Below are 23,541 nucleotides of genomic sequence, written 5' to 3' on the forward strand. Positions count from 1 at the left end.
GAGAAAAGCAAAATCACATGACAGAAAGCAGATTTTTAGCCAAATGATAAGACAGTGACATGTGCCTCTCGCTCATCTCAGCTGCTACAGCTTGACTTGAATAGAGCTGCTCTGATAGATCTGACCCTGAAGAAACCTGCCCTTCCTGAGAATCTGGACTATGGAGGAAACAACTTCAGCTCTGAGGGCACTATGCAGTCTATATGGTGAGCCTGAATTTTAAATCCAAGGCCACAGTAAGAAACTTTATTTTGAAAGAACCCACACGTGTTATTCACTAGGAACTAAACACAATGCAGTTAAACTTTAATTGTAGGTTCAGGCTGGAGGAGATCAATAACTTTCTAATCAACAGTGTTTGACAAGATATGCATGTTGCAAAGTTGCAGAAATGATTCAGTTGCAAGACTTCAGAATTACTTACAATAAAACCAATAAAAAAAACAAACAACCAAAACCAAACAAACTTGGGGTAAAAATTATCAGTTATGGTACACATACTTGGGAAACCAAGTTATACTAAGCCTCTTTAGTATTAGAATTCAAGCAAAAAGAGAAGATGAAAGATTAACGGATTTGCTACAACAAAGGGATGACATAGATAAAAGGCAAAAATAAGTAACCTAGGACAGAAGAATGCAATATAAAAGAATAAACATTTATCATGTAGCAGGCAGCTATCTCCTACACTAAAGTTAAAGCAAACAAGCACGTTTCCAGTGCTGCCCAGAGACAGTCATCATTAAATAGTAATTTTAAAGGAAAATTTTATCAATAATAAGTTAACTACACACATTATCTTATTTTCTTACAACTACCTCAAAACTGCATGCAGAGATTTGAATCTAAACAGAGAATATACTTACCCTACCCTACGTGCTGCCAGTCAGAGGAAAGCAGTGCTCAAGAGTTCAGATGTGCAAAAAGAAAGGAGATAAGCAGCCTCCGGTTCAAAAGTAGTACCCCTGTCCCAGTACTACCGCCCCACTGACGACACCGCAACTAGCCAATGAACGGGAAAGACAAGCCATTCCAGCCGGGAAGAGGGGACAGAAACTTGCATACAGATAGATGGTCTAGGAGTGAACAGCAAAACCTTTGCAGAGCAGAAGCAGCACAGCCTGTTGTTTCTAAACATGCAAAATGAATTCTGTGCCATCCCAGGTATTTTTTGCAGTTAAAATCTATTTGATACTCAGATTGTAAACATTCTCTTTTTATCTAAAAATGAGGCTATGCATTTTGATTATGCTTAAAAACGAGGCTATGTATAGTTCTATAAATACCAACAGCATGAAACAAGGTGTATGATGCACTTTCATGCTCTGCTAAGCCTACTGCTTAAAACTAGTAGGACAGGTGTGAAGATCCAGCGACACTGTTGCTAGCTAAAGCAACTCACCAAGCTGGCAACTCACTCAAAGAACCACTTCCTTTTTTTCCCCTGAAGTAACATATTCTAATACTACTTTCAGTTAAAATAGAAAATAATATACAGCATGAAGTTTTATATGGGAGTAAGTAAAATGAACAAGCATATGTTCAAATAAAATTTAACCAATTTTTAACATAGTGTGAGTAAAAATTAAGTTTTAGCCATTTGTTTTGAAAGCCAATGTTATTTGTGCATCCCACAAGTGGTATCCTAGCAACTTTTATTTAGGGATGTAGCTTGAGAAGAACTTCTGGTGGCAATCCCAGTTTAGGAGGCTCAAATCTAGGAGTAGCAGCCTTTTTTTGCACTGACATAGAAAAATGTCATGTAGGCCCTCTGCTGCCCAGCGAGATCTTGCATTGAAAACTGAAATTCCAAGAGGTGACACTTCCTTTTATTTTGTCATTAATACAAGAGTCAAAAATCTGTTCTCAAAAGACTTAAAGCCATTCACAAGCTAGACATTTCTTCTGTGAGGATTATCACACTTGGGGTTTTTGGTAACAATCTGTGAAATCCTTAAAAATTCCAGAACATGGAGCATAATTTCCTCAGCAACCATTGTCTGCTACTGTAAAGAAGGAAGAATGAACTTCTATGAAGTAAAAACATGAAAGCAAAACCAAACTGATCACTCCGTGTATCCAAGTGGAGAGGACATGAGGATAGAGTGAAGAAGACAAGTCAATTTCCAGAGTACTGAGTCAGCAGAGAACAAACATCAGCCTAGACACCTTTATCCTCCACAAATGTAAGGCTCACCAAGAAGCTGGGCAACTCTTCCAGTAGGTCAGAGCCTGTGGAGCAGAGAAAATAAAAATGAGGAAGGCAAAACCAACAGTATCTCATAGCTTGCCCTATCCTGACTCCAAGGCACATTCAGATTTCAAATACAGGTAGAACTGAGAAGAGGCTACTAACTTGGCTGCTGCCCCTTCCCTATTGCCATGAAAGGATGGAAGCCATTGACTCTTTCTAAAACTGATCCTGTGCACAGACTTGAATTCATAAACTCAGCTCCTTGGTTGCGTTACTGAAGATAACTATAAGAAAATGTAAACTCTTTAAGCAAGTTCTTCCCAGGATTCAGTTTCATATCATAAGTGTGTAGCGTAAGTTACCTAAGTATTTTATCTCAACTAGGTGGACTCTCATAAGAAGCCGCTGCCTTATTACCTCACCCCTAACTAAAGCAATAAAAAGGTGCAACTAAAATAAGAACTATGCAGTATAGCGCAAACAGTAAATGGTATGACTGGTAGCAGCTCACTGCTTCAGATAGTGTCTTTTTTATTTTTTAAATTAAGGCTTCTTAGTGCTCCTTGATTTAGAGACCTGGTGGAGTGTGTTTTGCTTTGGTGAGCCAAATACACCAAATCTTGAAAGCCAAATACACCAAATCTTGCAAACCTCTGTGAAAAGATGCCTCAAAACAAAGTACTTAAAAAAAATAGTGTCTTAGTTTCAAAAATATCTGAGCTGAGGCTGGAGTAACAATGGTAATGGGTATATTTAAAATGTTGCACTGTACAGGATCTAAAGTGCTGCTGCCCTTCACTGAAAAGTACTTGCTGTCCAAGCAGGTTCACACTCTGCTGCAAACATTTACACCTGCATTAATGCTGGACCCATTCATACACCTTGTTGCTATTGAAAAGGGATGTTGTGAGCCCATACACACTTTTCTTTTACTGGCTTCAGAGCAGACCTGAGCATAGTCAATTCACTTAGATTTCATAAAACTAAACAGGGGGGGGGAGTGGGATAAAATAAAATCCAAACCAGATTTCTGTAAACTGAACTGGATTGAAGTGCCATCAGCCAAGGTCTAGAGATGCTAACAGTGAATGGATGGGACACCTGAGCTGAGCAGAAGGATTTGAGGTCAAGACCTGCCTTTCAGGCAGCAACAATGTATTGTTCTTACCACTTTCTTTCTGAATTAATGCTATAACCAGCAGGCTAAGTTATATCCTTATGACTTAGCCTGCTGCGTGTCATGAGTGCACACAGACCTCAATACACACAAGGTGAGCTCCAAGCTGGCCTCTTGGTGAACCTCTGACAACTGCTGGACCCTGCTCAAGCTTGGAGAGGAACCAGAGGCTGAAATGCGCAAGCTGCAGGTTCATCAACTGGCCTTTCACACTGCCCTTTGATGGTGCAGCTTCCCATTGGTCCCACCAACTTCTCCACCTCCAGTCTTTCCTTCCCTCTCCCTCCTGTGTGTGCCAAGGGTGTTCAGTCACTTGGATCAGGTAGACAATGCTGGAAAGTTAACACTGCAACTGTAGCTAATCCAGTAAATATACATATAGATATGTATGGACTTATAAAGGAAATATTTTCTGCCAGCTTAGTGAGCTAAACTAACTCACTGGGTGGTGAGGTGATCACCAGAGTACAAAGGAAGAAGCAGACAGCCAGCGAGGGTGAAAAGAGTTCGGTTATGCTGCAGCAAACTGCTCATCAGACCAGCTGTCCTGTGCACTGCACCCTCAGAACATCTTGACTGAGCAAGAGCCCGTAACTGCAGCTGGTGGCAGATGATGCTTCACAATTTACTTCCTAATTAACTGTTCGTTCCCACCTCTTGCACCAGCTTGCTCCAGGGCGAGCTCGATCAGAAAATGACATGAGGGCTGAGGAAGAGAAAAGATGCATTCCTCTCCGTGGGTTTTTATTATGTGTATCAGTTTCCAGGGGGAATTCACCATGCCAATTGTGCAGACAGCTCTGCTGGTGCAACAGAAGGTAAAAAAAAACAACACACCAGCCATGGCACCTAAACTGGCAAAATGGATAAACACAACCATGGAACTAGAAGTTTAGGCTAGCGCAGCATTAGACTCATCCTGAAGGACAACAACACAACCTTAGAGAATATTCTTCCTCAGACTGCAATACCATCAAAAGTTGCATAAGCAGTTGAGAGACCTCCACAATCAGGTGGCATTTATGATTTTTAATTATAGCTTTAGGTTTAGCTGCTTTTGCTTACGTGTTTTATTTAGGACTAATTCATGACTCTCAGCCAGCCATGTACTGTGGTGTATTGGATCACTAGGAAATAAAATCAAACAAGAAAAGTCATTATTATCTATGTTTCAGTCCTGCAGAAATCACAGCACCAGGCTGAAGGCCTGAATCAATGCTGAGAACAAAACACATGTCTTTCACGGCCTGAACTGAAGCTCTGCAGGACAGGCACCTTGCCTCCTACAAACAGCCAGATTGTGCATTTCGTAGGCAAAACATTACCTCAGCTTCAGCTGCTAAAAATAAATAGGGTCATAAACTTTTACAGCCATCCTTGAAGTACTATTTTTTTTGCTTCAAACTCCATGTAGGAAGCTGTGTCTTTCACCACTAATGCCTCAGCTGAAGCTACTAGGTGAGAACCAGACTGAATGGGGAGAGGGAAGAGAAATGGCCATTCTGTGCTCCTGTTTCAGTTATACACACAACACAGTTAAGTAAGTGTTAATTTTACTGATTAATTTCAGGTATCTGCTGAATAGACTAAAAAAAAAAAAACAAACAAACAAAAAAAAAACAACGAGAAAAAGATGGCCAACGTTAAGTCAGTAAGCCCCAAACTTCACAAACAGCAGGGAAAGAATCAAAGGGAGTCAAAGTCCAAAACAAAATAGGCTGAAAGTTTTATATTTACTTAAAAGCAAATATTTCATCACTTTTCCAAAATCAAACAGAGCAGGAAAAAAAAAAAAGTAGGTATAAAAGGCACATGCTTTTTAAAATACTTTTAAGTGCAGTACATTTAAAAACGCTACACATCAGGCTCCCCAGAAGTAAATCTGAGGAGACAGGCAGTTAAAATATATATACGAATAAGCTGTTTGCAACTGTATCTTCACAGACTCCTTCAAAGCCGCAGGTGCGGGTCAGAGCAGGACCCGGACTAACCCACACCCGCCAAGGGGTTTCAGGCGAGGCCCGCTCTCAGAGTCCGCCAGGACGGGGCCAGCCGGGTCGGCCGCCATTTTACCGCGCGGGTTGCGGGCAGCACATGGCCCCGCCGCCGCCTCGCCCCTCTTGCTCCGCCGCCAAGCCTGGCAGGGGGGAAAAGTTGACTGGGGGCAGCGATACCGGCACCGAGCGGCCCATAAGGCCCGCTCTTCTCCAGAGCGAAAGAAAAACTTACTTTCCTTGAGGCGGATTTTAACGAGAGGGAGGGCATCCTCCGCCGCGCCGCCAACGAAAACTACAGTACCCAGTGCACACCGCGACATGGCGGTGGGTCGGGTTGGGCCGGGGGCGGGGGCCGGCAAGCAGGACGGGAAGGAAGGAAGGAAGCAAGGAAGCAAAGAAGGAAGGAAGCATGGAAGCAAGGAAGCAAAGAAGGAAGGAAGGAAGGGCCGTGCATGCATGTCCCAAGTTTGGAGACTCACTAATAGGCTTTTGAATGTAAATTGTTCAAGACTTGAAATATCTTCCGCTGGGGGTTGCTGCTGCCTGGGAGCGTGCCGAGCCGGGAATGTACTAGAGCCGGCCAAAAACCCGTCCCAGTATTTAGGTTATTGGTTTTCCTTTTGGGGGTAGTGTTCTGCAAGCTATACGTGATGGCTGATGAAGTTGGCTGGACTTGACTGTGCAAAGATTCATTTTGTTTCCATGTCCTCACAGAGAGAATTCTCCTACTGGGTAGGAGCAATTCCTTAGTTTGTACCACATTGAACTGTCTATGAACCCAAAGCATATTGAACAATATTTAGTCCAGTTTAGCACTACAATTTTGCAACAATACTGTTAATAAAACCAGATCCATAGTTTTCTCTCCCCCCCACCCCCGAGCTATAATGTGAAAATCTTACTGTTCTTTGTAAATTTGCTTATGAAATGAAGATTCAGTAAATCTCATTTGCGTATTTAAGCACACCGTTGATTCATGCTTTAACGGGGAATAGCCACATGAATGAATGCTCTGAGTAGCGATGATGGTAGCAGCAGAACTGCTATTAGTAAAGTTCTATAATTGTTATGTCTACCAATCAAACACTAAATACACCCCAAACAATCATTGGTCTTGATAAGATGAAAGTAAAATATTAGTCTATGCAACACCTAACTGAATAAAAGTGTTTAACTCAAGGGGGTTTTATATAGCCAACAGACATGGGAATGGATAGAGACAACAGTTTTTCTTGTGCAGGACTGTGGATCCTCATTTGTAGGAGAGGTGACTTTTGTATTTATCACTTTGTGTCTGTTTTTAAGGAGCCGGAGGAAAACATGCAGCTTTTTTTTTTTTTTCTTTCTTTTTTTTTTGTACCTTCCGTCATGATTTGCCTGTGTAGATGGAGGCCTACACTGGTCGTGGTATCAATGTAGTAAAGCTACTGTGAATTAATTAACTGCAGATGAAAATGGTCCATTTCTGAATGGCAGGGAGGTTTGTGCTGTGGGTTCCCCATGGCCCACATCAGAGGTGTGGTCTGCAACTGGAACAGTTTTTCTGTCTGAAGCCCCTAACACAGGCTAAGTTACGTTGGTCAAACCTGCTGTTCCTTTGAGTACAGTTTTGGGGCTTCTTATTTGGAAGGGGTGAATTACCATCCCATCCTGCCTTTGCAGCTTTGTGTTAGGGCAAGGTCTACATAGAATATCACTAGGTTCTAGATAAAAGCATGCCTGGTTTAGACAAGGCCCCTTGCATCAGAGGAATCTTAAGTATGTCTGAAACTGTTCAAGTGAAACATTTTCAGTCTTCAGCTCACTGAATAACAGAAATTATGTACAATATTCTACTAGAAAGATCTAAAAGTTTTAAATGTTGGCCTGGCACGCAAGATACGGGTTATTTGTGAAAGGGCAACTTAAATGGAGCTGCTTTCTATTTTAAATGTAATAAATTATCTGTGACATGGACGTAAGCAAATTGATTCAAGTATGAGAGCCATTATTTTTCCAAAGTTAATATTAATGCAGACCACCTCCCAGCAACATGCAGTAAAGAACAACACTGCTTTAAAGGGGCTTGGGTCAGTCTTTAAGGCACACTGAATTCAAGACTGATAGTGCAAGTGAAGACTCCAGCAGGAGCTAAACACTTATACCTAGGTTTTGAGGTATTTTAAATTTTCAGGTCAGCTAACCCCCCTAAGTTACTCCATCATGACACCAGAAGAAACAGTAGCCAGGTTGCTTGGGGCTTTGAGCAACCTGGTCTTGTGGAAGGTGTCCCTGCCTGTCCTGGGGGGGGTTGGAAGTGGATGAACTTTAAGGTTCCTTCCAACCCCAACCATTCTGTGAGTTTCTGAAGAGTCTTCCAGCTGTATGATTATTTGGTTTAACGGGGCATGACAAAGTCATATTTGTACATATATGGATCAATATGTATGTATGTATTAATATCTATATATACACATCAATATATATATCAATATATCTTTATCTATGATAAAGTGTTGGTTTTGGGGCAGCATGAAGGGGATCTCCAGTGTGGTTGTCCAGGGGACACACTGATTTTGGTGCATTCCAACAGAACACCTCGGAGAAGACACTGCTTTGCCGGTGGGTTGAGGCCGGGGCCGGCTTTCACTCTGGTGCCATTTATTTTATTCGGGGCATTTCATCGGCGGCGTTTCCCTCTTCTCTTTCTTTGTTCCTTTAATTTTCCTCTCATCCCGCGGGGCGCCCAGCCCTGCAGACAGCCCCCGGAGCACATGTGCGTGTCACAGGCAGCCTGCTCTCCCGGCGGAGGGGGAGGGCGCCTTTCGCATGGAGCCGCTCAGTAGCTGAGGGCAGCGCCGCGCCGGGCCGGGTCCTGTGATGCAGCACTCGTGTGCGGGCAGGCCCCCCTGCTAGGCGCTGCCTCCACTCGGCTCACGGGGCGGCGGAGGCGCGGGGCTTGGCCCCGCTCCATGGAGACCAATGGCATCGCTTCCACCCACCCCTACCGGCCCCGAGCCCGCCGGCACGCACAGCTACACGCTGCAGCCCACCATGGCCGCACCGCCGCCGCCGCTCCAGCCGTCGGATAGGTGAGTGCGGGCTGCCGGGCTTCTCCGCGGAGGCCCAGACGGCTCCGATAGAGCGCGGTGGGGGAAGCGGGGAGAAAGGGTGGGCGGGTGGCTGGGTGTGGGGAGGAACGGGGAACAGGGCCACAGGAACCCGCGGTCACCGGCCACCATGGTGCCCTCCACACACTCCCCCTTCTTTTCTTCCCCTCCCCCGGGGCTCAGGCGCAGTTTTTCGGTGTACGGGGCGCGAAAGGGGCCGAGAACGGCGGAGAGGGAGGGGGGACAGGCATGGGTCTGTGTGTGTGGACAGAGCGACAGTTAACGGTTTCATCCGGGGGCCGTGGGGGGCCCGCCGCGGCTTTACCGGATGGGGGGGAGGGGAAGGCCGGGAGCTGCGTGGGGAGGGCGGCGGGCGGGGGGGCCGGTGAGTGCAACAACATGGCGGCGCGCTCGTGCGGGGGGAGGGCGGGCGGGCGGGCGGCGAACTTCGAGACACGAGACATTTCCCCCCACCCCCCCCAGCCGCCGGAAGCCAGGCAAGGCCTGGCTCTCTATGGCTCCTGCTCAGCGCTAGAGCGGCCACCCGGAGGCCCGGGTTGGCCCTCCCTCCGCTGCCCGTCCGTTAGAGGGCAGCCAATGGCGAGAGGGCGTACAGCGAGTACGTCAGCAAGCGCCCTGGGCTTCTTGTTGCCGCGGTGCCTTGTGGGATATCGAAAGCCTCTCGTCTTGGCAGGAAGGAAAGCGGAGCGCCGCGGGGGGGGCAAGGGGAGGGGGAGTCGGCCTGGTGCTGTACGGCTCTCATGGCGACTAATATCGAGGAGATATTTCGGTCCTTTGTGGTTAACAAATTCCGGGAGATCCAGGAAGAGCAGCAGCAGCACGGCGGGTAACGAACCTGCTCGGGGTGGCTGGGGAGATCAAGCGGCCGCGGCCTCTCGCGCGGGGGGAGAAGAGGTGTACGGGCAGAGGGGAAGTGCGCGGGTCCCACCTCGGCGCTGATGGAAGGAAGAAAGGAAGGAGAGAGGGAGGGAAGGAGAGAGGGAGGGAGGGAGGGAGGGAGGAAAGGAGAGGGGCTGGTGCCTCGGGCTGTTGCGAGCCTTTTCGGCGTCAACATGGCGGGACTCGGGGGGCCACTGCGGGCGGGTGGATGGCCGGAGGGCTGTCTCGTGGCGAACTCTCACCCGTTTTCTCTAACGGGTTTTCGGTATTGGTCTCTTGTGCTCGGGCAAGAGGGGAAGGGGCGAGCGTCTGTTCGATTGCTCTTGCCGATCTCTCTGCGTTTAAGCTCGCTTAGTTCCTCCCAGCCTTATCTCGCAAAGCAAACAAAACCTACTGGAGAAGAGTGATGGATGCTTATTTTCTGAGGGGAGCCTCTACAAGTTCTTGGGTAAAGCACGGGGGCTGTGGCACATTCAAAACCATGTTTTCCTCTCTTGTGTCTAATACTCAGTTGTCACAATGTGTTCTGTTGCGAGTGTATGAAAGCTAAACAAAAAATAGATCATTTGCTAAAAGTATGGCTTCTTCAGGAGGCTAAAATGACGTTTTGAAGGGTTGGGTATAATAAATGTTTATAAATAAAAAAGGTCCAAAAAAACCTCAAAATTGCTTGTATTATGTTGATATTTTTTTTGGTTAGTGGAAAGGTAGAAGGCCAGCCCAATGGTGACACAATCCCAGCTGAGCAAGCCAACCCTTCAGATGACACTGTTGCTGGTGCTGGGAGTCGTCAGAATGATCAGATAGTGCAGAAAATAGAGGAAGTGCTCTCTGGAGCCCTTGATACAGAGCTGCAGTGCAAATCAGGTAAATGAAAACATATTTGGCAAACATGTTCTTGTTTAAGAAGGTTGTCATAGTTCTTAAAATGGAATAATTTTTACAGAGATGAAAAGTACTTTTCAGTACTGCTCTCAACGAGCTTCATCTGAGAAGTTGTGTGCTGATTCTAATGTTTAAGGTTTTTTTTATCTGCTCTAATTTATAACCATAGATGGACAGAGAAGTACATAATTTAAAAACTTAAGCTGTTTATTTATATGAAAGCATTACTTAGTCTGCAAAAAAAAATACTTTTTTTTCCATTACAGTAATGCTATAATGTATAAATAATATCCATTTATATATATATAATTGTACTTTATTTTGTATATACCTACTCTAGGGCCTTAATGAGCAGTTGTTGCTAACAAAGCTGGTACTGACAGAAACGTTGTGTTGTTTTGGATTGGTTCTCAAGATTATTTCTAAAAGTAATTTATTAGACTTCAGAACTGTAATTAACTGTTCTGTCAGAGTAAGATGCTGTGTTGTTTTAAAACAAATAATGCAATTATCTTTAAAATGTAGATACTCAAATTACATTCTTCCAAAGGGTAAGAATTTTTTTGGTCATAATCTCAAAACATCAATAAATTACAGGATTTATTATGCCAAAAAGTTGAATATCAGTATCTCTTCTCAGGAGACTAGTCGTTTTTGGACATTTCTGTGAGAGTTGGGGAGTTGAAGGCTCTGATTATTGCATTTTTAGTGTTTTTAGAGTTGAATCATAGGTAACTGCTATGTGCTTGGTAAGTATAGTTCCAGAGGGACTTTTCTTTTTTTCTGAGAGGCAGCATAGAAAATTTCAGAGATTCTGTTTTGCAAGGTTTTACAGTTGCTGTTTCTTTCTTTTGTGTACAGTGGCTTGTTTGCCTTGATCATTTTCAGCAGTCTTTCACTTACGTTGCACAAGCAGCACTTTTTGCTGGCATCTGGGGTACTTTTGTTCTTCTGTCATGGAAGAATGAGGCACGCTAACATGTTAATGAATGTAAGACCTATTAATCTGTAAGTTAATAAACTTCACGTATGGTAAATGTTCCCACTGTTCATATCTGGAAAGGAACTATTGTTGCTGTTGTGCAACAGAGGTTATCTGAAAAGGCTGTGTAGAACAGGTCATTTGACTCTGCTTCATTGTCCTCTTTCATGACATTCACAGCAGTGATGGTGGAAACACTATTTTTTAAACTGTTTATTCCATAAAAATGTGTGTGCTCAAAATTACCTTAGATACCTCTCTATAGAAACTTAAGTTATGTTAATTGAATAGGACTGCAGTATTAATATTTTTCAAGTTAGTTTGCACTGTTCACTTGGAAGAGTATGCTTTGAAATTACAGCAAGATTACAACTGAGGAATCCATATTGCTCACTGACCAGTATAATCAGTGAAGAAAACATGAAAGCAGGCTTAAATATATAGCTCGTAGTTAACAGGAAATTACAAGCTGCCTTTAGTAAAGCGGCTTTCTCCTCAAAAGAGCACCTCTCATATGAAGACAGGCTGAGGGAGTTGGGTCTGTTCAGCCTGGAGAAGGCTCAGGTGGGACCTTATTGCAGCTTTCCAATATCTGAAGGGGGCCTCCAAGAAATCTGGAGTGCGAGTTTTTACAAGGGCATGTAGTGACAGGACAAGGGATAAAGGCTTTAAACTGAAAGAGGGGAGATTTAGATTAGATATTAGGAAAAATATTTTTCACTGTGAGGATGGTGAGGCACTGGAACAAGCTGCTCAGAGAAGCTGTGGCTGCCCCATCCCTGGAAGTGTTCAAGGCCAGGTTGGGCACAGCCTTGAACAACCTGGTCTAGTAGAATATGCCTCTTCCTGTGGCAGGGAGGGTTGGAACTTCTGACCTCTAAGGCCTTTCCAACCCAAATCATTCTATGAAGCCATGGTACTAGATCCAAAGAAGGGTAAGAACCTAACACAGGTTAAATTCAGAGGGAAATGAAGTATAGAATGAAAAGAAAGCGATTGAAACCTAAGTCTTCCTTTTTTTTTTTTTTTTCTTTTTGCCTCAGTGATTGCTTGTCCCTGCAGTTACCTGAGTTTCTTAGTTACTTTCCTGTTTGAAGGAAAAGCTCTGTTAGGTACTTCCAGGTTTGCCTGTGGCAACTCCAGTCTGAGCAGCTGGTTGCCTGCAGTGCCTTAAAGCTTCTATGGGATTGGGGAAGTAGATGCTGTTTCCCAGAATTTGTTTGAAGCACTTTGTCAGTGAGAAACTTAGTCAGTAAACACACTTATATAACTTCTAACACACAAGTAATAGTGAGCATGCTCACAAGTTTAACTATAGTAGGGAATAATGAGCTGGCCACATTTTATACAGTAAGCATACTACCGTTTAGATAAGTTGTCTGAAAAATGGGAGTTCTTTTTTCATGTGCAGTTTGGTGTAGTTCAAAAGCACATCCCCACCCTCCTGAAAGAATGAACTGCACAGTTGAATGTAGGTGGAAGTATATCCAACTGCTTATTGGGAGAAGTCATCTTCCCACTGGAACTGACCAAGAAGATTCCTTTAACGTTTTGAAAGAAAACGTAGTTATTTTTACTTCCAAGTAACACCAGAGAAGGGTTAGAGTGCTGAAAAGGGAGTGTGTGTAATTTTGTGTGGTAGTTTAGTGAAGAAGGCATGGGTTTCAAGTTCAGTTTTTCTAACTCTGTCCATGGCTTCGTCACTAGTCTAAAAGAATTTCTGAAATGCCATTTTAATAAAATTTACAAGGAAAATATCGTTTCTTCTAGATGTAGACAAAAATACTGTGAAAAATAGTTCTCAGCCTACAAAAAGAAGCTCTACTGCTGAAGATGAAATTCCTAGGAAAAAATCAAAGAAGAACAAGAAGCACAAAAGCAAGAAGAAGAAGAAAAAGAAGAAGAAAAGGAAGAAAGAGAAAAAGCATAAAAAGCAGCCAAAGGAGGCAAAGCTGAGTGCACGTCATGGGGACTCGCAGCCTGCTTCTCAGTTAATACCAGAGAAACCAAGCTCCAAAGTGAGTGTACAGCATGGAGGATTTGAAGGTGCAAATCTGGCTGTCCATACACAGCCAGAACTGTGCTTACAAACAAGTGATGCGCTTGATAGACAAGCTTTAGGGCTTGTTTCTCATTCAGGAACTGATTCTCAGCAATCTACAGAAAATCTTGGAAGTGAGAAGGGGACTTTGTTTGCAACAAATCCTCCATTTACTTTAGAAGGCAGTCAGCCTGATATCCAAGGAGATGCTAGTATAGCTCAAACTAGAATTTGCACTAGAGAAGAACAAATTAAACAGTCTCATGATAATATTTATCCTATAGCTGTTAATGTGAGTGAAAAGGGTGTTCTTGTTGATACTGGAAGTGATACTTCATCTGGCATCCTGTATGAAGTCACCAATGAACCTGACATACAGAAAGATTCAACAGTAACTCTAGCTTCAGGGGTAGTTGAGGCACTAAAAGGTTCAGAAGTTATTCTGAAATCTGAAGGCACTGGGGAAGTAAAAGCTTTGGATACAGCTCTTGAGTCTGAGTCCATGGAGGTGTTGACATATTCAGAAACATTTCTACCGTCTGTGGCACTGAGGGGAGCAAAAGAAATGGAAGCAACTTCAGAATCTGTGTATACAGCAAGTAATGTGACAGCTATTCCTAAATTTGCAAATCAGGCAGATCTGAGTACTGTGAATGTAGCTCACATGTCTGTGGCCATGGAAGAAGTGAGAATTCCAGAACCAACTGAAAAATCTCTGCCTATGGGAAATGTGGAAAGATCTTTGGAATTAGGAGGTATGAGCAGAACTTTGGAGCCAGCCCTGAAACTCTCAGTTACATCTGATAACTTGAGAGTGATGCAGGCCAGTCTCATCGAGGGTTCAAGTGTTTTGAAGGCAGATACATCTTTGCAACATCCTTATAAAGCATCTGCTGTGACCCAGGTGGAAGTAAAAAGTGTCAATATGGACCAGGGATCAGGAGCTGTTACAGAAGTGAAGGGTATCGAACCAGCTAGAAGCTCCGGACATACAGAAAATGTGAAAACTTTGGAAGAAGCTTTGCAGCCAGTTGCTGTAGGAAAGCCTGAAAGTTTGGAAACAGTCCTGAAACCTGTGGATGTTGCAGCAAAAGACGTTACAGCAGCTCGAGAACATCTGCAAGCTGAAGTAAAATACTTGGAAGGTACCACTGGTCCTGCATCAGTGCTGAATGTATCAGGAGTGTTCCTACAGCCTAACGTCTTGGCAGACACAAGAAGTGTGGATAGAACCCAGGAATCTATGCTTCCAGCAGAACTGACACATGTGAATGTGGTTGCAGAGGTAGAGGGTTTAAGATCAGCTTTAGAACCTGTTGGCCAGACCTTTGCTCCCCAGACAGTTCCAGAAATCCAGATGGTGGAGGGTTTTAGAGGTCCACAATCAACTACAGAAGTTGCAGCACTAACAGGAGTAAAAATTCGAGAAACAAGTCAAGCTGCTCTGCAGCTGGAAAATACTGATGCTACAAAAATTTCAGAATCTACTTTCAAGCCTGTTGCTGTAACAACAAAATATTCAGAAGGTACTTCATTACTGAGACAACAAGAGGAGCTGAGAGAATTAAGATGTGAGGGTGAATCAAGTGCGAGAGGTCCCCTGTCTTTGCAGAAAGAAGGTGTGAGTGGCCTAGGAGGAGTCCTAAGACCAGTGGCTGTGGTGGAAGCAGAAACTTTGAAAACAATTTCACCATCTTTGCAAATGGAAGGTGTAAAGGCTTCCGAAGCTGTGCATTGTGGGACTGTGGTCAGAGGCTTAGCAGCAACAGTGAGTTCAACAGTGGTGTCAAAAGGTTCAGAGATAAATCTGGAGAGTATGGCAGTAGAGGCAGGATCAGATGCCAGTCTGGCTATGAAAGTGGAAACAAGTCCAGGGTTTCCTGCCTTGGAAGAAACATCGGAAAGGCCTCCTGAATCTATGGTTACACATGTAAGCATGGAAGCGGTTAGAGAGTCTGACGCATTAGCAGGAATGATGCATTTGAAAACCACAGCAGATAGAGAATATGCAGACACAGTTGCAGAACCTCTTGGTGCAAACAGAACAGAGAGTTACATTTCAGAGTCTCAGGTCATGGCACATACAAGAATGCAACAACCTGATACAGTAGGGGAGATAAAGGGTTCTGAACTAGCTACCAGTTCTGCCACCATAGAAGTGAGGGATTTCGACAACTTGAAAGTTGAGGCAGTTGCAGAGGTAAAAGATGTGGAAGCGAGATCAGAAACTTCACATTTAACACAGATGAAAAATTTGGAAATGGTTGTGGGATTTGAAACAAGGGCCTTAATGGAAGGCATGGGAAGGACATTGGAATCTGAGGTGGTTAGGGAAATGAGGTATTCTGAAGTTGCTCCAGAAGATTCAAACAAAGCAAAGGCAAGGAGTGAAGAAGCAGCAATAGAACCTCTGCAAACAGTGATGGTGCAGACTTTAGAAACAAGTTCAAAATCTATACAGGAACAAATAGTAGGTCATTCAGAAGCAGTATTAGAGCATTTGCCCAGAGTGGAAGAAAAAACTATGGCATCAGAAATGGTGACAGAAGTAAGCAACTTGAGAGGAACTTTGGAATCTAAAATTTCGACAGATGTGAGAACTCAGGGACCTACTGTAGAATATATAATTGCAACAAGGAAGACAAGCACACAGAAAAATGAGCCCTCGCTTAGCGATGTCAAGTATTTGGAAGAAGCTTCAGAAATGGAGAAGGCAGTGAATGCAGAATATTTGGAGCCAGCATCAGAACCTGGAGAACTGAGGTTGGAAAGTATGGAAGAGTCTGCAACAGTAGAGGTGAAAGGTTCTGAAACAGTCGAAGCGCCTGAGGTACACGTGGATATCCAAGGAAATCTGGGGGCGATGAATGTTTTAGAGCGTGTTTCAGAAGCTGTTCCAGAATCTTTGCATACTGAAAAGGAAGAAAATCTGCAAACCATTCCAGAAGCAAAAGCTGCTGCAGAATGGAAGAGTACAGAAGCAGCTCCAGAAATCCTGACTGCTGGTGAAGTGAAATCTTCTGAAGCAGGTCCAAAACTAGGGGACATGAAACATTTGGAAACATCACTGGAACATGAAGTGGCAGCAGAAGCACAATATGCAGAAGTGCACTATCAGCAGGTGGAGGATGTGAGAGCTTCAGGTCAAGCTCAGGAATGTGAGATACTAGTTGAGAAGAAAGATGCAGAGCAAAGTCAAACATCTGAGCCTTTTACAGCAGAAACAGCTTTCAGCTCTTCACATGCAGCAGATGAAAAAGAGACTTCTGAATCTGAAATCAGAGATGCAAAACAGTTGGAAGCAGCTCCAGCTGATGTGGCAGAAACAAAAGGTTTGGAAACAGTTTCTCTTCCCGACATTGTTGTAGAGCTGAAAGATGCAGAAGCAGCTGTGGAGTTGGAGGCAGAGACACAAGATTTGGAAGCAGCTTCAGTACCTGAGACTGTTGAAGAAAGAGAGCCAATACCTGTGGCAGAGGCAGGCCAGGCGGAAGTCATTCCACAGGCTGATGCTGTCAGAGAAGCAACTCCAGAACAGGATTCAGAGAAAAGAGATTCAGAAACATCCGATGTACAACCTGATGTGGCGGCACGAATGAAAGAGACTCTGATGAGACTCGAGAAAGTTGTTGAAAAAAGTAGCCATAGAAGCAGTGATAAAAAACATGATGCAAAGAAACAAAAAAGGAGTCGCTCCAAATCTCAGTCCAGGTCTAGGAAGCGGAAGAAAAAATCAAGGTCAAGTTCCACTTCTAGACGTTTGACCTCTAAAAGAGCACGTTCTAGGAGCAGAAACTATTCAGATTCCAGAAAAAAACATTCCAAATCTAGATCCCGATCTGTGGAGAAGAGAGAGAGAAGAGTGTCTTCCCGGAGGTCTAGGCGCAGACGTTCCAGGTCATCTGACCACTACAGGTCTAAATCGAGATCAGCAGAGAAGAGAGGGAGTAGGTTGTCCAGACGCAGACGTTCTAGGTCATCTGACCGTTACAGGTCTAAATCCAGATCAGTGGAAAAGAGACTGTCCTCCCGAAGGTCCAGACGCGGACGTTCCAGGTCTTCTGACCGCTACAGGTCTAAGTCCAGGTCATTGGAAAAGAGACTGTCTTCTCGAAGGTCTGGGAGAAGACGTTCCAGGTCTTCTGACCGCTACAGGTCTAAGTCCAGGTCAGTGGAAAAGAGACTGTCCTCCCGAAGATCTGGGCGCAGACGTTCCAGGTCTTCTGACCGTTACAGGTCAAAGTCCAGGTCAGTGGAAAAGAGACTGTCCTCCCGAAGGTCTGGGCGCAGACGTTCCAGGTCTTCTGACCGCTACAGGTCTAAGTCCAGGTCAGTGGAAAAGAGACTGTCTTCCCGAAGGTCTGGGCGTAGACGTTCCAGGTCTTCTGACCGCTACAGGTCTAAGTCACGGTCGGTGGAAAAGAGGGGGAGCAGGTTGTCCTCCTGGAGATCCCGCCGCAGACGTTCCGGGTCTTCTGACCGTTCTAAATCTAGATCCAGATCTTCAGAAAAGAGAGGAGGCAAAGAGTACTCATGGAGATTCAGACATAGAGGGTCTGGTTCCTCTGATCGTTCAAAATCTAGGTCAAGATCTGTTGAGAAGAGAGGTCGGAAGGCATCTCTACGGAGATCTAAACGTCAGCGCTCGAAGTCATCTGACCGTTACAAGTCTCGATCCAGATCAGTAGAAAAAAGAGATCGAAAGCAGTCTTCGCGGAAGTCTAAACATCAGCGCTCAAAGTCCTCTGACCGTTACAAATCTAGATCTAAATCTGTGGAAAAAAAGAAAGAGTCTTCACGAAAATCTAAGCGTCGCCGCTCAAAATCATCTGAACGTTACAAGTCTCGGTCTAGGTCTGTTGAAAAAAAGCGCAAGGAATCTTCAAAAAAATCCAAACGGAAACGTTCCAAGTCGCCTGATAGTGTTAAGTCAAGGTCAAAATCTGTAGAAAAAAGAGGGAGTAAGTTATCCTCAATGAAGTGTAGCAGCAAAGGTGTGGAATCTTCTGAATGTCAGGATGCAACCCAGTGTCTTGAAGAAGGAGAAATTGTTGAGCAGTCTTCTGCAAGTGAAGACAGTCCCCGCAAATCCTCTAATGGTCCCATGTCAGTAGCTTTGTCTGATGAAAGAGTAAATGGCCCAGAGCTGCCTCCAGCATTTGATAGTGGGTTTTCCAAAACTTCTGATAGTCTTGAGAGCAGTTCCTCATCTGTTAAAGAAACAGCAGGACTACAGCCTTCTGTGGTGTCTGAATTTGGTAGCTCCAGAATCCCAGAAGACCAGGAAAGATCACAGGTTTCAGAGCTTTCTGTGACATCTGGAAATGGATCAGCTGAAAAAGCGGTGGCTCTGGAGTCTTCACTGCCTGAACTTGCATGCTCCACATCCAAGTCAAGATCCTCATCTGTTGAAAAAAGAGATCCAGAAGCCTCTTCAGTAACAGAATTTCAGCTCTCTGCATCCCATGAGGATGAGTCGAGATCTGCCTCTGTCAAAGAAATTGAGGGTCCAGAGTCTCTTCTGACACTTGAAAGTGGATGTTCTGTGTCTTCAGATGATTACAAGACAACCTCCTTAGCCTCCAAAAGAACAGAGGTTCAGGAATCTTTGATGTCTGAAAGTGTACCCTCTAACTTGTCTGATGGTCATGAATTGGGACATACCCCAGTTGAACAAACAGAGCCTCAGAACTTTTTACAAGTTCCTGAAAGTGAATCTTCCAAGCTGGCTGACATCCCTGAGTCAAGGTCACTATCTTCTGAAGCAGCAGAGGCTCAAAACTCTTTTCTAGCGCCTGAAGTTCCATGCTCTGCATTCCCTGATGACTGTGAGTCAGCCTCCTTACCTGTTGAAAAGGGCCAGATGCAGGAGCCTTCTCTGGCTTCTGACAGTGGATGCTTCAGATCTCCTGATGCTTATGAATCAGGATCCAGCTTTAATGCACAAACAGAGGAGCTTCCGTTGATGTCTGAAAGTGGGTCCTTCAGGTCACCTGATGGAAATGAACAAAGGTCTTTATCTGCTGAAAAAGTCAAGGCTCCAGCTGTTTCCTTGCAAGCGGAATGCGGCCGTGTTGAGATCTTGGATGACCTCGTTTCAGCGTCATCATTTGGAAAAGTGCAGGAAGCTGTACTGACAACTGTAGGACAAAGCTGCAAGTCTTCTGGAGTTCATGAGTCCAGATCACCTGTTGACAAAGATGGTCTAACAGTCCCACAAGTACTCGAAATTGAGTGCTCTGAACCTTCTGAAATGCATGAATCGAGATACCTGCCTGCTGGAAAAATAGAGGGTGCAGGATCTGTATTGATGGCTAGAAGTGGAATTCCTGTGTGCCATGGTGGCCATAAAACAAAACACAATTACTTTGAGAAAACAGATGGTGCAGAACTGTTGTTGGCATCTGAACTTAGGTGTTCTGTCTTCCCTGAAAACTGTGAATTGACATCCACTGCAGTTGAAAAAATGGAGATGCAGAGGCTGGAAAGTGGATTCTCCAAGTCTGCTGATGTTTGTGAAGCATTAAGCACACCTATGGAAAAACTACAGGCCCCAGTGACTTCGCTGACATCTGAAGGTGGGCTTTTCCTGTTGCCAGATAGTCATGAACTCAAACCTGTCCCTGCTGAAGAAGTGGAGGTGCTAAAGTCATCTGAACTGAAATGCATTGCATCCCCAGATGACCACAAGTTGAGATCTGTCCATCATGAAGAAATACAGGTGCAGGAGCCACCTCTGATAGTGGAAAGTAGTTGTTCAGTTTTGCCTGATGGTGATGAGTTGACATCCACCTCTTTTGAAAAAGTTGAGGTAGAGGAGCCTTCTCAGTTGTCTGCAAATGAATACACAATTGGGCTTGATGGCCCAGAGTTAACATCAACCCCTGCTGAAAAAACAGAACTGCGGGAACTTTATCGAATGTCTAAAGAAAGATGCTCTGTGTCTGTTGAGAGTGAGGAGTTGCGGACACCCCTACTTGAAAAGATAGAAGTGCAAAAGCCTGCCTTCACATCTGAAAATGAATATGCCGTGTCTTGGGAAGGCCAGATGGTATCTAGCTCTCCTGAAAAGGTAGAGATACAGGAGGCTTCTGTAGTTCCTGACAGTGAGCATGCTGCGTCTTCTGAAGAGCACGAATTGTTGTCTTCCCTTGCTGAAAAAACAGAGATACAGGAGTGTTCTTTGGTGTCTGAAAATGAATATGTTGTATCACCTCACAGCCAGGAGGTGGCAGCCAGCCCTGCAGAAAAAGAGGTGAAGGAGCCTTCTCTGACATCTGACAGTGGATATAGTGTATTCCCTGAAGGCCAAGGATTACAGTTTACCCTTGCTGAAAAAACAGTGGTACAGGGACCTTCACTAATACCAGACAGTCAATATGTTGCATCCCCCGAGGGTCAGGAGTTGCACTCTGCTGTCACTGAAAAAACAGAGGGACAGGAGTGTTCTTTGCTGTCTGAAAATGAGTATGATGTATCCCCTCAACGCTGTGATATAAGGTCCAGTCCTGTTGAAAAAGAAGTGGAGGAGCCTTCTGAAACATCTGAAAGTGAAAGTTCAATGTCCACTGATAGCCAAGAGCTGCAGTCTGCTGCTGTTGGAAAAACAGAGGTGCAGGAGTTGTCTTTGTCTGAAGGTGAATGCGCCATGTCCCCTGGAGGTCAGGAGCTGCAGTCCAGCCTTGCTGAAAAAGTAGAGGCAAAGGAGCCTTCTCTGACATCTGAAAGTATTCTGTACCCTCAAGAATGTGAATCAAGGTTGACTCGTGCTGAGAAAACAGAGGATATGAATTCTTCTTTGACATCTGAAAATGACAATCTTTTGTCTTTTGAGGGCCAGGATGTAAGATTCACAGCTGTTCAGAAAGCAGATGTGCAGGAGCTTTCTTCAACTCCTGAAAATGAACGTGCAGCATCTCTTTATGGCCAGGAGTTGAGATTCTCTGCTATTGGAAAAGAAGGTGGTTTCGAAGTTTCAACGCTAAATGATAGCATCTCCATGTCACCTGATGACTTGAAAGCTGTCCCTGCTGAAAAAATGGATGATGCAATGCCATCTTTAATTCCTGAAAGTGCATCTTCCATGTCCCCTGATGGCTACAGTGTAAAATCTGGTCCTGGTGAAGAAACAGGGGATCTAGAGCCCTCTTTGATATCTGAACGTAGACATTCTACATCCTCATATCAGGAAAGCCATGAGCTGAAATCTCCCATGGAGGAAGAAGGTCTAGAGTCCTCTTTGACTCCTGAACATAGACGATCTGTGTCCCCTGAGGGCCATGACCAAAAATCTATCATAGATGAAGAAACGGATGATCGGGAACCCTCTTTGACATCTGACCATAGGCGCTCCACGTCCCCTGATGAGCATGAATCAAGATCTAGCATTGGTGAAGAAGCAGAGTATCTGGAGCAGCCTTTGACAGCAGAACGTAGATGCTCTGTGTCGTCTGATGAGCATGAGTCAAGATCTACCGCTGGGGAAGAGGTAGAGGATGCAGAACCCTCCCTTACAGCTGAACGAAGAGACTCCACATCCTCTGATGAGCATGAGTCGAGGTCTACTGCTGGTGAAGATGCGGAAGATAGGGAGCCCTCTTTGACAGCTGAACGTAGGCACTCCACATCCTCTGATGACCGTGAATCAAGGTCTACAACTGGTGAAGAAACAGAGGATTTAGAACCTTCTTTGACAGCTGAACATAGACGCTCTGTGTCTCCTGATGGCCATGAATCGAGGTCAACCACTGGTGAAGAAGCAGAGGACCGGGAGTGCTCTCCAACAGCTCAGCGTAGACACTCCACATCCTCAGATGAATCTGAGTCAAGGTCTACTGCTGGTGAAGATGTGGATGATGTGGAGCCCTCCTTGACGGCTGAACGAAGAGATTCCACATCGTCAGATGATCATGAGTCAAGGTCTACCACAGGTGAAGAAGCAGAAGATGTGGAGCCCTCTTTGACAACTGAACACAGACGTTCCACATCCCCTGATGGACGTGAATCGAGGTCTACCACTGGTGAAGAAGTGGATGATGTGGAGCCTTTGGCAGCTGAACGAAGAGACTCGACATCGTCAGATGAGCATGAGTCAAGGTCTACCACTGGGGAAGAGGGAGAGGATGGAGAGCCCTCTTTGGCAGATGAAGATAAACAAGATTCCATGCCTCTTGAGAGGTCGGAGGAACAGGACTCTTCCTTTGTACCTGAAAGTAGGCGTTCTGAGTCTTCTGAACGTGAAAAATCCAGATCCAGATCTGTTGATAAAATGTCTGACAAAGAGTCTTCACAGAGATCCACAAGCAGGCACTCAAAGTCTCCTACTCGCCAAAAGAGCCGATCCACATCTGTTGAAAAAGTGGCAGACAGAGAATCTTCACGGAGATCTAGACGTAGGCGCTCCAGGTCTGCTGCTCACCCAAAGAGTAGATCCACATCAGTTGAAAAAACAACAGACAAAGAATCTTCACGGAGGTCTAGACGTAGGCGCTCCAGATCCACTGCGCGCCAAAGGAGTCAATCAACGTCAGTGGAAAAAGTGGCAGACAAAGAATCTTCACGGAGATCTAGACGTAGGCGTTCCAGGTCCACTGCTCGCCAAAGGAGTCGATCCAAATCTGTTGAAAAAACAGCAGACAAAGAATCTTCACGGAGATCTAGAAGCAGACGCTCCAGGTCTTCTCAGCGCAGATCCCAGAGATACGATACAGAATCCCGTTCTAGACGGAATCGCTCCAGATCAGTAACACGGAGAAGAGCATCAAGATCAAAATCTAATCGTCGGTCTCGATCTAGTTCGTTGTCGCGTTCAAGGCATAGAAGGAGGAGTAGGTCAAGGTCGGCATCAAGGCGGCGGCGTTCTTTATCAAGAGACAGGCGTAAGAGATCGCAGAGAAACAGATCAAGATCTACTGATAGAAGAAGGAGAAGATCGGATTCAAGAGATCGTAGAATATCACTCAGACTACGGAGCAGGAGTCGAACACCTATTCGTCAAAGGCGATCAAGGTCAAGAGGAAGAAGACGGAGCTCTAGTAGGTCACCAATTCGGCTGCGGCGATCCAGATCTTCAGGGAGAAGAAGATACAGCAGATCACCTGATCGTCGTAGATCGAGGTCATCGGAATTTTCAAACAGGTCACCTAAACGTCTTACAGACCTGGGTAAGTGATAAGTTTATTTTCAGTATTTCCATGTTTAGGTGGTAGAGTGGTCATTCACATAGTATTCCTTAATTTAGTATATTTCTCTGGCATTCATAAAGAATTTCTTGGAA

At 44.8% G+C, this 23,541-nt stretch overlaps 3 protein-coding genes across 12 annotated transcripts in view; 2 read left to right on the forward strand and 1 right to left on the reverse strand.

Annotated features, from left to right (window-relative positions):
- GART (phosphoribosylglycinamide formyltransferase, phosphoribosylglycinamide synthetase, phosphoribosylaminoimidazole synthetase) overlaps window positions 1–5,681 on the reverse strand; it is a 39,259-nt gene extending 33,578 nt beyond the window's left edge. The window contains exons 1-2 of one of the 3 annotated variants that reach the window (XM_061359076.1): window positions 5,601–5,677; window positions 2,198–2,232 (exon numbers count right to left, since the gene is read on the reverse strand). The gene's annotated coding sequence lies outside the window, so the exon portion shown is untranslated. Of the gene's footprint in view, window positions 1–866; window positions 1,201–2,197; window positions 2,233–5,600 lie in introns of those variants that run through there. The other 2 variants (XM_061359079.1, XM_061359075.1) reach the window with 2 other exon arrangements.
- The window catches only part of IFNGR2 (interferon gamma receptor 2), a 147,483-nt gene that overhangs the window by 101,492 nt on the left and 22,450 nt on the right, over window positions 1–23,541 (forward strand). The gene's annotated exons all lie outside the window — the stretch shown is intronic.
- Window positions 7,989–23,541, forward strand: part of SON (SON DNA and RNA binding protein) — a 40,628-nt gene continuing 25,075 nt past the window's right edge. For 5 of the 8 annotated variants that reach the window (XR_009726343.1, XR_009726344.1, XM_061359045.1 and 2 more), the window contains exons 1-3: window positions 7,989–8,439; window positions 10,058–10,224; window positions 12,995–23,428. Coding sequence is in view for 6 of the 8 variants with exons in the window: in XM_061359045.1 (XP_061215029.1) it covers window positions 8,330–8,439; window positions 10,058–10,224; window positions 12,995–23,428 (10,711 nt within the window). In the remaining 2 variants the exon portion in view is untranslated. Of the gene's footprint in view, window positions 8,440–9,153; window positions 9,305–10,057; window positions 10,225–12,994; window positions 23,429–23,541 lie in introns of those variants that run through there. The other 3 variants (XM_061359044.1, XM_061359042.1, XM_061359043.1) reach the window with 3 other exon arrangements.

This window comes from Neopsephotus bourkii, unplaced genomic scaffold (genome assembly GCF_033783945.1).
Source record: "Neopsephotus bourkii isolate Nb327-2 ecotype Australia unplaced genomic scaffold, CSIRO-AGI_Nbou_v1 NB_962, whole genome shotgun sequence".
Lineage (NCBI taxonomy): Eukaryota > Metazoa > Chordata > Aves > Psittaciformes > Psittacidae > Neopsephotus > Neopsephotus bourkii.